At 49.1% G+C, this 13,332-nt stretch overlaps 1 protein-coding gene across 2 annotated transcripts; it reads left to right on the forward strand.

Annotated features, from left to right (window-relative positions):
• Positions 1–1,058: 1,058 nt before the first annotated feature.
• On the forward strand, positions 1,059–10,536 carry ZNF792 (zinc finger protein 792). 2 transcript variants are annotated; one of them, XM_037729808.1, is made up of 5 exons: positions 1,632–1,679; positions 3,150–3,216; positions 5,095–5,221; positions 5,815–5,937; positions 6,602–10,536. In XM_037729808.1, exons 3-5 carry the CDS (start codon positions 5,188–5,190, stop codon positions 8,221–8,223), a joined length of 1,779 nt encoding a protein of 592 aa, XP_037585736.1. In that variant the 5' UTR covers positions 1,632–1,679; positions 3,150–3,216; positions 5,095–5,187; the 3' UTR covers positions 8,224–10,536. The 2 variants fall into 2 exon arrangements, with proteins under 2 accessions (XP_017359694.1, XP_037585736.1); XM_017504205.2 differs by lacking the exon at positions 3,150–3,216 and having other exon boundaries at positions 1,059–1,679.
• Positions 10,537–13,332: the final 2,796 nt, after the last annotated feature.

The following is a 13,332-nucleotide window of genomic DNA, read 5'->3' on the forward strand; positions in this document are numbered from 1 at the left end:
AAAAAAAAAAAAAAGTTTTACAATAGTGATGTTATCCCCAGGAGCAACTGGGAAGGTTTAGAACCTTGTGTCCTCTGGCTGCATGACTCCAAAACCACAATCTCTAATCTTGTGGTGAATTTGTTTATCCTACAAAGGGAGGGTTTGTTTTGGGAATGGGCTGTTATCTTTATTTCAAAGTAGAACTATAAACTAAGTTTCTCCCAAAGTTCAATAGGCCTATGCTCAGGAATGAACAAGGACAGCTTGGAGGTTAGAAGCAAGATGGAGTTGGTTAGGTCAGATCTCTCACTGCCATACTTTTCTCAGTTATAATTTTTGCAAAGCTGGTTTCGCCATGAGACATGTAGTGTTATTTTTCCCATTTTATTTACTGGATTTCAATGGAAGTCCCTGCTCTAAAATTAGAGCCACACTGGAGTCCCCAGAGGGTTTGTTAAAACAGAGAAGGAGGCCTGGCACCGTGGCTCACTCTCATAATCCCAGCACTTTGGGAGGCCGAGGTGAGAGGATCACTTGAGCTCAGGAGTTTGAGACCAGCCTAGACAACACAGGGAGATCCAGCCTCTACAAAAAATTTAAAAATTAGCTGGGTATCATGGTGCACGCCTGTAGTCCCATCTACCTGGTAGGCTGACGCAGGAGGATGGCTTGAGCCCGAGGTGGAGGCTGCAGTGAGCTATGATTACGCCACGCCACGGCACCCCAGCCTGAGCAACAGAACGAGACCCATCCCCCGCCTCCCCGCGAAAAGCAGAGAAGGCTGAGCCCCATCCCCAGAATTTCTGAGTCCTTAGGTTTAAGTTGTTGCCCCAGAACTTGCATTTTCAGCCAGTCCCCAGGTGATGCTGACGTTGCTGGTTTGAGAAGCCCTGAATGACAGCAACATTTAATATCACTACGCAAAGACCCCGCCCATTGGGTACGATCAACATTTTTCAGTGTGAATTTAGGTCCCTTAGGGGTCAAGCGGCTCGCCGCCGCCCACACGCGCAAGAAGCGCACTGCCTAGGCCTCTCCTGGACCTCCGAGGTGGGCGGGGTGTACCGCTGGCAGCCGCAGGCTCCGGAGCTGCCCCTTTAAGACGAACGCCCGAGGGCTGCAGGCGGCGGCGGTGGGGACGCGGCGAGGTGGGCTCTCAGTCCCGCCCCGGACCCCCCACCAGGCGAGAGGCTGTGCAGGAACTCGCGATCCCCAGGCCCGGCCTGTGTGTCAGCGGCGGGCGCCAGCCCTATGACAGTCCGGGAGAGGGCGCCTCTCCGGGCCGCCTGGGTGGGGGCCGGAACTTCCTGCGCTGCAGCCTCACAGGTCATTTCCCGGCGGGGAGGCTGAGTCCCCAGGAGGTGGGGCCGACCCCGTGAAGCAGACCGCGCGAGGGACTGTGAGGCCGGGACCCCCTCCGCGCCTTTGCACCAACCGTGACCCCTTGCAACTGGGGTGCCCGGCGGAGCTGCGCGCTCTCCGCGCCCCCAGAGCCTGCGCCCCGGGCCCCGTGCGCATTTTGCACGGGGGAGACTGAGGCTGGGAGTGCAAACCTCGCACGGGACACCGCCAGGTGGTGGTAGCCTGAGCCCGCGAGACCCCCACCCCCGCCCCGCGGTCGCCCGCACCCTGGAGCCCTGCTCAGATCACCGACTCCAATGGCGGCGGCGGCGGCGGCGCTGCGGGACCCCGCGCAGGTGAGTGCTTGCGCGTCAGGCCCTCCTGTTCCTGGCATTGAGATGCAAAAGATGGCTTTGTTCTAGGACTTTTCGCCTTTCCCATTTCCTTGTTTTTTTGTCAGGGGACCCTGGAAGGGAGACGCTCCCAGCTGGGATCCTGAATCAGGGCAGGGTTTATATAGACAGGCTTCCGTTTCTGAAACGTAATGGGATGAAGGGAGAAAGGGCTTTGTAGGCACAGGAACCAGCATGCGCAAAAGCTTGGGGGTGGGGTGGGGTATGGTGTAGAGACTGAGTTGGGAGTGTTCAGGAACCCCGCCCAGGTCACTGTTACTAGTACTATGTCTGCTGGAACCGGAGAGCTGGTGGGCCGAAGACAGCCCAGAACGGCAGGCCGGAGAGTTGGGCCTCTGTTCTGAGGGCGATGGGAGCCATGGAAGGTTTAGGGCAGAGGAGGGGGATGCTGTGACTCTGGTCTTAACACGGGGTGAGCCGCAGGCAGGGAGGCCAAGGAATAGCCTAGTGGAATAGCCTAGGCCAGCGCTGCTGCCGGCCGGGCCGGGGTGGGGACTAGAGGTAGAGAAAGTGATTGGGAACCTGATGTCTTTTAAGTCAGACTGACCAAATTTTCTGATGTGGAGGGGGAGAAAGAGGGAGGAATTGGTGGTTTTTGTTTGATGAATCCAACTTCGTGAACTAAGTTGGTTGTAGGAGGAATTTTCCATGGAACCAGTGGAAGTTAGATTTTGGCCAGGTTGAGCCTGTGATGTCCCAGAGACCCAGGAGTGGAGTTGAAGAGTGGGCCAGCTAGACACACAGTTAGGGTGTTCTGAGGGATTTGTTAAGGTTATGAGAGACTGGATATTCATGTGAACAATGGCCAGATCATGCCCCAGAGCCTGCCCAGGAAACCAGCCCCCTATCTACAATAAACAATCCATGCAGCAGGAAGCCAGCCTACTGTATATGTCAGACCCGAGGGAAGCCAGATTGCTATCTGGACTGACAATCCAGGAAGTTAAAACAATAACTTCTGTAATGAGCAGTCCCAACGGCCAGGGTTTGATTAACAACAGACACCTTCCCTCATTTTAACTCCTGCTTCTGACTTAAGACCAACCAGAGAAAGGCAGTTATACACCCTAACCAATCACATAGGATGCCCACTTCTAGTTCACCCACCTGCAAATAGGATCCTCCAATCACGGCACGCCTGAAACCTTCCTTTTCTTTCTCTTATTTCTTTTTTCTTTTTTTTTTCGAGACGGTTTCTCACTCTTTTTGTCCAGGCTGGCGTGCAATGGTGCAATCTCAGCTCACTGCAACCTCTGCCTCCCGGGTTCAAGCAATTCTCCTTCCTCAGCCTTCCCAGTAGCTGGGATTACAGGCTTTCCCACTCTTGGCTTGCATTGAGTCTCTTGCTATAGCGAGCTTTGAATAAGTATCCTGGGCTTTTCTCATTTCGTTGGTCTTTGTTTATTTCAACAGTTAGAAACATCCAAAATGTGGCATCTGGTGTGTGGACGGGAGCGTAGCTGTGTGTCAGATTTTGGAGGTAAAACTTCAAGTAGTGGTGACAATGATGTTGAAAAAAGAGGAAGGTGGGGCTGGAAAACTGAAAGGAGGGTTCTTGCTTGGGAACTGTGGCTTGTTTGGCATCGTAAAGACAGGTGAGGAACAGTAGTGGTCACGGTGGTGGCGTTGGGGGTATGTGGGGGTGTCAGAGTGAGGGACTGTGTTAAGGAAAATTGCCTGTTTCAAAGGCAAGAATTTCCCAGCGCCATACCTTCTTCATCCACCCCCCACCCCATCCGGGTAGGTAGAAATTCCAGGTGAGCTTCTTTTGTTCAGAAAGCCAGCTAAAAGCCCTGGGAGAAAGGGCTCTGTTGTGGGCCCAAACAACCAATCCAGGAGTCAAAGATCAATCACTCCAGAGGACGTTTGAAAGAACTCCTCTCATTGGACAAGAACATGAATAAGGAGGGAATAACTTCAGGGTTAAAATCCCACTGCCCCCATACCTACAGGGATTTCCCTGTCTGGGATCCCTTCCCTCAACAGCATGGGAGCGCTCTCACGCGCGCTCGCGCGCTCTCTCTCTCTCTCTCTCTCTCTCTCCCTCTCCCCCTCTCCCTCCCTCTCTCTTTCTCTCTCTCCCCCCTCCCTCTCTTCCTCCCCCTCTCCCCCTCCCTCCCTCCCTCTCTCCCTCCCTCCCTCTCTCCCTCTCTCCCTCTCTCCCTCCCTCCCTCCCTCCCCCTAATAAATCACTTTCTGCAAAACTATTTGGGTCCGATATTTACTTGAATGGTAAGCTCACCACGCCGCCAGGACCCTTTCCCCATTCCTGGGGCAAGTGAGCCCAAGAACCTGGACACGCCTGGTTACATCTTTGGCAAGCACGGGGAGGGAGCTAAGCCCCTGTCTTCCCGCCAGCCCGCTAGCCTGCCAGTCGGTTGGTTACAAGAGGGTCTGGCAGGTGGCCAGATCTTCCCAGAGAGTGTAGACATGAATGAGATGGATGCTGAGGGTTAGCAGTAGAGGAGGTAATACTGCAGTGAGGCTTGAGCGGGTACTTATATGCTCATCTGTGTTCTCTCCAGGCTTCTGTGGTGACCCTTGATGGGGTTTGTCCTCAGGCTGGGGAATTAGCTTGGGACAAGAGGCGGGGTCAGTTGGCAGAGTTGCTGGCCTTAGGTGGGTGGGGGGTAGGATGGCCAAAGGGGTTCACTTTTTTTTTTTTTTTTTTTTTAATGACTGTGAGTGATGACAGGGTCAGAATGTGCAACAAAGAAGGCCAAGGGTATGTGACATCCATGTGTGGCTTAGGTTGCCATGGGTGGCTTAGGTTGAAGCCCAGGCCAGGGGAGTTGGGGGTCTCCAAGGCAAGGGTGGAGTGCTCCCTCTCCCCCTTACCTGGGTGTTGCCCTTGGCAGTGGAGGCCATCAAAGGTCTGGGGCAGTCTGGGATTGGGGTTGTGTTTGCCAGGCACTCTCCAGATGCCGTGTGCAGAGTGACAGATGGAAGCCCATGGAGATGGCTGTGATAGGGGCTGGGATGGGGAGAGAGTAGCAGTGGCAGTGGGAGGCCGTGGTGAGGTCTGGAGCTGTGAGGATGGTGCAGTCCAAAGAATGAAATTGCATGTGGGAGGGAGTGTGAGCTGTTCACCCCAAGGCTCTGGACTGGGGTTTAAGGGAGAAGACCACGTTTGGATCTGAGAAGCATGGCATTGGCAATACTAGGAAAAGAGGCTGCACTTCAGGCCCAGAGCTTAGAGGGTGCCTCTCTGCACCCTGCCTGTTGCTGCTGTGTGCTGGGTGCCCACAGAACCAGGGCCTGCTACCTCCTAGAGCTGGGGAGGAGAGTGAGCAGAGGATGGATAGGGAGTCCCAAGGACAGAGACTGATCGTGGAACGAACTGTCCCCATCATGGCAGGGCTGCGTGACCTTTGAGGATGTGACCATTTACTTCTCAAAGGAGGAGTGGGGGCTCCTCGATGAGGCTCAGAGACTCCTGTACTGCGATGTGATGCTGGAAAACTTTGCACTTATAGCCTCACTGGGTAAGGTCGTCACCCCTACCCCAAGGTCCCGAGCTCATCTCTGCCTGTCCCCTTTGCCCAAGAAACAGCTCTTTCCTTCCCACAGCCAGACCACTGGTACTGCTTCCATCCCTACTTTCCTGGTATGCGTGTTGCGGCTTCTAGGGCTAAGCTATGTGCATTGCCCACTCCTCTCCCTGAGCGGCCCCCACACCTGCTGCCTGAAGCCTTGCAGGGAAGCTCCAGGCATGAGGGGTGTTGCAGTCAGGTGCACGACTCCCTCTGACTCTGCCATTCCCTCCCTCCTGGGCGATTATCCAGATCTGACAGTTCTGTGGTTTAGATTCTGTGCCTTTCATTTTGCTATTATTTCCTAAGCCTGACTGTGCCAGGAATTCCAAGCACTGATATGGTTACTGCTTGTTGTAATCACCAGGATGTCTCTTGTGTCTATGGATTTCCCTCTCTGGAATCCACCCCCACAGCAGCGTGGGAGCTGTCTCTCCCTCTCTCCCTGTACAGATATCCTCTTCAGATTTCCTGTCCCATAGTCTGTCATGGGGTAGTTCAACTGGGCAGGTGCCGGCCACTGACCCACCCTGTCTTTCCCTTAGGACTTATATCTTTCAGGTCCCACATTGTTTCCCAGCTGGAGATGGGGAAAGAGCCCTGGGTGCCTGACAGTATGGATATGACTTCAGCCATGGCCAGAGGAGTTTATGGCAGGCCTGGCTCTGGTAAGCAGCAACAGGAGCTGGGGGAGGATGTGACCTCACACTGTGTTTACATCATACAGCATGTTCACTCCTTTTCATCATCATTTAGTACTGATGCCAGTAGCCAGACCTCGTCTCTACTTTTCCTTCCCCGTGCTTGATACATTGTCCACTTGTCATTGCTATTCTGAATTGGACCCCCTGGCTGTGCCCCACCTTTCTGGCCTCCATTTCTCTCTTTCAGCTTCCTCTGCGTCACTTTGCAACATTGGCCTACACTTAGTATGTTGTGAGATATGTGCTTTTTCTTTGACATGCTCGAACACCAGCTACTCAGCTGCAGGTTTTTCTGGGTCTAGATGCTCTCACTGCGTAGCCTTGACAGGCTACCAGCAGCCCTGACCTTGCCAAAAGCCCTTTAAAGAGAAGTGAGTGAGAGACCCTGCCTCTCTGCCCAAGACTGTCCCCCTTCCTGTGTCCCTGGTCCTGATAAGGCCTCCCATATTTTGTGACCAGGTTAGGCACAGTATATGGCAGAGCAGATTATTCCTTATCCTGACCTGAGCATTCTCTTGTTACCAGCAATCCTGTGGACTCATTCTTAGGTCAGCCAAGCATAGGTGATGGGGCACTTTCCTTCTAGGTAAAGTTTATACGAATGTCAGCAGCATTTCTCTGCTTTCAGATTTTTGCCATGGAACAGAGGGCAAGGAGTTACCTTCTGAGCATAATGTTTCTGTAGAAGGAGTGGCACAGGACAGGAGTCCCAAGCCACCTCTGTGCCCTGAGAAGACCTGCCCCTCTGACATATGTTGCCTGTGCTTGAAAGACATCTTGCATTTGGCTGAACACCAGGCAGCACATCCCAGGCAGAAACCATTTGTGTGTGAGGCATATGTGAAAGGCTATGAGTTGAGTGCAAACCTTGCCCAGAAACAGGTGCAGCAGAACGTACACAACCCCATTGGAAGGGAGGGGGACGAGGTTTCGCCTGTGGAGACCAACGGAGACCATACATCAGAGCAGCTTTTCACCTGCAGGGAGGACGGGAAGGACTTTGTGGCCAGAGCAGAGTTTCTGCAGCATGAGGTCACTCCTAGCAATGGGGAGCCACATAAGGCCACTGAAGTTGTGGTGGATTTTCACACCGCACAGAGGCATAACAAGTGCCGTCAATCTGGGGATGCCATCAATGACAAATCCACTCTTGTTCAGCACCAGAGAATCCACAGCAGAGAAAGGCCTTATGAGTGCAGCAAATGTGGAATCTTCTTCAGTTATGCCGCTGGCCTCATCCAGCACCAGAAAGTTCACAATAGAGGAAAACCGTATGAGTGCTGCGAATGTGGAAAATTCTTCAGCCAGCACTCCAGCCTTGTTAAACATCGCAGGGTTCACACCGGTGAAAGCCCTCACGTGTGCGGTGACTGTGGGAAGTTCTTCAGCCGAAGCTCCAACCTTATCCAGCACAAGAGGGTTCACACTGGCGAAAAGCCGTATGAGTGCAGTGACTGTGGGAAGTTCTTCAGCCAGCGTTCCAACCTCATTCATCATAAGAGGGTTCACACGGGCAGAAGTGCCCATGAGTGCACTGAATGTGGGAAATCCTTCAACTGCAACTCCAGCCTGATTAAACATTGGAGAGTTCACACTGGAGAAAGACCTTACAAGTGCAACGAATGTGGGAAATTCTTCAGCCACATCGCCAGCCTCATTCAGCATCAGATAGTTCACACTGGTGAGCGGCCTCACAGGTGCAGCGAGTGTGGGAAAGCCTTCAGTCGAAACTCTGACCTCATGAAACATCAGCGAGTTCATACTGGTGAGCGGCCTTATGAGTGCAACGAATGTGGAAAGTTGTTTAGCCAGAGCTCCAGCCTCAATAGCCATCGGAGACTTCACACTGGCGAACGGCCCTACCAGTGTAGAGAATGTGGGAAATTCTTTAACCAAAGCTCCAGCCTCAATAACCACCGGAGACTTCACACCGGCGAGCGGCCTTATGAGTGCAGCGAATGTGGGAAAGCCTTCAGGCAGAGGTCCAATCTGAGGCAGCACCTGAAAGTTCACAAACCAGATAGGCCTTATGAGTGCAGTGAATGTGGGAAAGCCTTCAGCCAGAGGCCTACACTTATTCGGCATCAGAAGATTCACACCAGAGAAAGGAGCGTGGAGAATGTGCTCCGTCCCTGTTCAGTGCAGCAGCACACAGCAGAGATAAGCTCTGAGAACAGACCTTTTGAGGGTGCTGTCAACTACAAGTCGAACCTTTTTCATCCACGTACCCACCCTGGGGAAGTTCCCTAGGAATGCTAGCTATGTTGGAAGCTTTCTGGAGCCAAGTTACATTCTCTTACCATGGATTTTATCAGCATTTTTTCACTGCTGGGGTTGTGATAGAAGCCACATCAGCACCACACACTGCAGTTCTCCAGAGAATGTGTTGACCACTCCACTGTGCTCAGGGAAGGCAGACCTCTCCTCTCCCTTTCCAATCCCTAAAGGGAATTGAGAGTAGTCTGAAGCCATGGGGAGATGTCATTCCCACCCTGTGTGGCTGGTTTAGCTGTGGACATGATCAGCCTTTGGCTGTGAAGACCTGAGCAGGGTTCTGCTGACAGCTTGTTCTAGAGAAGGTTTCCCTTTCTCTGGGACATTGTTGGTTTTGTGTTATGCCTGTGATGGATTCATCCAGCCTTCATGTTACTCAGTACAACAACTTGTCTCTTGTGTATCACCCTGGTTTGTGCGATGAAAAAGGCCTTACGATAAAGCTGCCTTTAATCTTCCATGGTCTGATCACTGTTTAAGGTGGTTCTAGAACAGAGCTAAGATCTACCAAACTAAAGGGGTGGCCAGATTATCTTGGAGGGGACAGGAGGCTGGCAGAGAACAGCTGTCAATCCAGACTGGGCCTCATTTACATTGCTACCAAGTCCTGCTAGGAAAAATTGTAGGAATTTATTATGATCTGAATGGCATGAATTTGTACCCCGAGGAGGGGGCAGTTGTGACAACCTCCAGTTCATGTGGGAGCAGCATGAATTGGGTCCCTTATTCCCAAGGGGTGCCCCATATTCCCCAACACTATAAAGCAGATGCTGTTTAGCACCTGCCAAGGGGCCATATGCCCTGAAGTTCAGCATTAGGCAGGTGTCTCTTAACTGTTAAGACCTACAAGGCCCTGCTGGGACCATAAATTGTACAAAAACACTGGGTGTGATTAATAGGGAGTAGGTGAGATTATAGTAAACCAGGAGAAATGGACCTGTTCTAAAGGTGCACCCATGAATGTTCCCTTGAATGTGGCTATGCAGGATTCAGGGTTTGCAGAAATTCTCAGGACCTCTAGACCTCTGTCCTAGGACTAATGTTACTGGCAGAGCAAATAATCTCAAGATTTTAGTTTTATGGATTACTGTCTCTGTGCTGTGCAGCTCAAGGCCAGTGCTGTGCTTGCAGGAAAATAGGGGCTAAGAAAAAGCAGATCTTATACTACAGGGATTATAGCATCTATGACGTAGGCAGCCATTCTTTGTTCCCAAAGCAAGAAGAAAGAGATGGCAGAGTCAATATAGGGTTGCCAAATCTGATTTTCTAAAATGAGTAGGAGGTTGGATTTTTATGTGCAACAGTTCCTTTCGGTGCTTTGTTGATATGTAATTGTCATGCAATAATTGTACATATTTGGTAAGTTTTGTTCACTCAGGGAACCAACACCATAACCATGATAATGAACGTATCCATCACATGCAAAGCTACCTCATGCCCTTTACAAGCCCTCCTTGCCTTCCCAGGGAACCATTGATTTACATTTTTCACTTTAGATTTGTTTGCCTTTTCTAGAATTAATATAATTGGAATCATAAAGTATTTATACTCTTTTGTGGTCTGATTTCTTTCATGCAGCATAATTATCTTGAGAATCATCCATGCTTTGTGTATATATGGTTCATTCCTTTTACTACTGAGTAGTGCTCTGCTGGGTGAGTGCACCATAGTTTTTTATAGTTTATTTAAAAATGTTAAAAAATATGATGAAATACATATAATACAAAATTTACCATCCTAACCATTTTAAGTGTATACTTCAGGGGTAATGAGTAGATTCGTATCGTTATGCAACCACCACCACTGTTCATCTCCAGAACTCTTCAATCTTGCAAACCTTGAGAGTTATCAACATATAAGATAACATCACCTGTGATCAGAAATAATTTTACTTCTTCCTTTCCGATCTGGCTGCCTTTTACTTCTTTTCTTTCATAATTACACTGGCTAGGACTTCCAGTACCATGTTGAACAGAAGTAAAGAAAGAGGACATCTTTGCCTTGTTCCTGATCAGAAAGCTTTTGGTTTTTCATGATTGAGAATGATTTAACTGTGGGGTTTTTTTTATATATGGCTTTTGTTACATTGACATAGTTTTCTTTTATTCATTTCTTGAGTTTTTTTTTAAACATGAAATGATATTGAATTTTTGTCAAGTGCTTTTTCTGCATCAAGATAGACGATTTTTCCCGTTTACTCTGTTAATATGGTATAGTATATTGATTGTTTTTCATGTGTTGAACCATCTTGCATTCTAGGAATAAATTCCACTTGGGCATGCTTTATAATCCTTTTAACATGCTGCTTAATTTGGTTTGCTAATATTTGATTTGGAATTTTGACATCAATTTTCTTAAGGGATATTGGTCTGTAGTTTTCTTGTGTTTGTCTGGCTTTGGCATCAGGGCAATTCTGGCTTCATAAAATGAGTTAGGAAGTGCTCTCTCCTTCGATTTTTGGAAAAGTTTAAGAAGGATTGGTGTTAGTTCTTCAAGTGTATGGTATTATTCACCAGATAAGCTGTCCGGTCAGGGCTTTTACTGGTTTGTTAAAAATTAGTTGGTTATATTTCTTTGCATGTTTCTGGGTTCTCTATTCTGTTCTTTAGACCTATGTTGTTTACCCCTCCTCAGTACCAGTGTCTTGTATCCTTATCTATATAATAACCTGTAATATCAGACAGGGTGATTTCTCCAACAAAGGCTTTAAAATCTGCCCACATTGACAGCAGCTGACACATTTGTTAGCGCCCTAAGAGATCCCTTCACTGTCAAGGTTTGGCAACCTTTTCTCATGTGTCCTTGAGTCTCTAGACCACATCTGATGGCCAGAAGTTCCCCAAGGGCTTCTGATAAAAGAAACTGCCCTTCTCAAACTCATGCTAGGCCTCCATTAAAACAAACAGACTAGCTACATACTAGGCTCTTCTAGAAACAGAGACTTTCACAGACCTAATACCTAGCTGCCCATTTGTTTTGGGTCAAGAAACAGCAACCCATAAACTTGGCATGACTACCGAGGCCTCAACAGGATAGAGCCAAATCTGGGCCCTCTGGCATATTCCATCTACAAGAGGGGTGGTCTCCTGTGTCCTCAGTCTCTTGCCACATGCCATGGTACTGGAGGAAGTCACCCCCTCTCCTAGACCGGTTGGCTACCTGGGGAGCCCCTTGGGATTAACCAAGTAAACAGCAATAGGAGTTTGCAGACTGTGTGAATGATACTGTCAGCCATCATAAATATTGATTTTGTGTGTGTGTGTTTTTTTTTTTTTTTTTTTTTGAGACAGAGTTTCACTCTTGTTACCCAGGCTGGAGTGCAATGGCGTGATCTCGGCTCACCGCAACCTCCGCCTCCTAGGTTCAGTCAATTCTCCTGCCTCAGCCTCCTGAGTAGCTGGGATTACAGGCACGCGCCACCATGCCCAGCTGATGTTTTGTATTTTTAGTAGAGACGGGGTTTCACCATGTTGACCAGGATGGTCTCGATCTCTTGACCTCGTGATCCACCCACCTCGGCCTCCCACAGTGCTGGGATTACAGGCGTGAGCCACCACGCCCGGCGTGTTGTTTTTTAAATTAGTGGAATCTTGCTACGTTGCATCTCTTAGGATGTCCCCAAGAGTCAACACAATTGGTCAAACTTCAGGCACAATTGGTCAAACTTCAGGCAGTCATCTTAGCACTGGATGACCTGGTCAACAAATGGCCACATCTTCACATTTATTGCAAACTTCTGGGCCATTCCCTCAGAGTTGTCCGTTTCAGAGTAAAAAGCTCTAGGAATCTCCTACCTCACAGATACCTAAAGCATAAATGTAAATCACACATGTCTCTACATCTATGGCCACAATACAAGGCCAAATAACTCCTTATTTCCTTCAGAGTTAGATATGACTGATAATAACCAAGGCATACATTTCATTTCCCAGAATACACAATTCTGGGTTCTTGGTGAAGCTATCCAATGGAACTTTGATGTCCCTGATAGATGCCAGATAGTCAATTTATTCTATTTTATTTATTTATTTATAGAGACAGGGTCTCATTACATTGCCCAGGCTTATCTCCCAGGCTCAAGTGAACCTCCCATCTCAGGCTTCCAGCCTCCCAATGGAATTGTGCCCAGCTCAGATAGCTAGTTTAATTGAGGTCTCCTCAATTTCTTTTCAAATTCCAGTCTAGCAAGTGGACCCCTAAATGGGTCTCTATGTTGCTGGAGGTCCTAATCTATCTTAATAAATGTTCAGTCTTCCCTCATTCCGTAAGTGCTGTAGGCCAGATCAAGGGTGCATATTTTCCCATGATCCATTAATCATAGATTGTCCCAGGGACCAGGCAATTACTCATCTGCTTTCATTGATCTGCAGTTCAGGGACCCAAACCCTTCAAATCAGCCATTGTTTCAATCAGATGATACATGTTGAGGCCTATATGCTTGCATTTGCCTAATACAAGCCCCACCATCCAAAGATCTTGCCAGTTTTTCCATCACCAGTCAAACCAACAACTGAGGCAAAAGGCCCACAATAATTGGCCAAGTTAGAAGTCCTGCCTACAGCATGATGCTGAAGCTCCCGCCTCTCAGCTTCATTCTAGTACCATAGAGCCATTAAAACAACACACATATCAACTCGAGTGGATATTCTCTTTAAAAGGGATACCCCGGTTCCACATCCCAGATGATGTTGCCCTGGGCCAGGAGCTCACCATGGTCTCCAATGACATCACCCTAGCTATCTTAGTCCATTTGTGTTGCTATAAAGGATACTCGAGGCTGAGTAATTTATAAAGAAAAGAGGTTTATTTGGCTCACAGTTCTGCAGGCTGAACAAGAAGCATGGCACCTGCATCTGCTTGGCTTTTGGTGAGGGCTTCAAACTGCTTCCACTCATGGTAGAAAGCAAAGGGGAGCGGGAGTGCAGAGATCACTTGGCAAGAGCAGAAGGAAGAGAGAGAGTGGGGAGGTGCCAGGCTTTTTTTTTTTTTTTTTAACAATCAGCTCCCAGGGAACTCTGGCAGGAACTCACCAAGGGGGAAGTGATTCATCACCATGAGGACAACACTAAGCCCTTCAGGAGGATC

The sequence above is a fragment of the Cebus imitator genome, unplaced genomic scaffold (assembly GCF_001604975.1).
Source record: "Cebus imitator isolate Cc_AM_T3 unplaced genomic scaffold, Cebus_imitator-1.0 Scaffold318, whole genome shotgun sequence".
NCBI lineage: Eukaryota > Metazoa > Chordata > Mammalia > Primates > Cebidae > Cebus > Cebus imitator.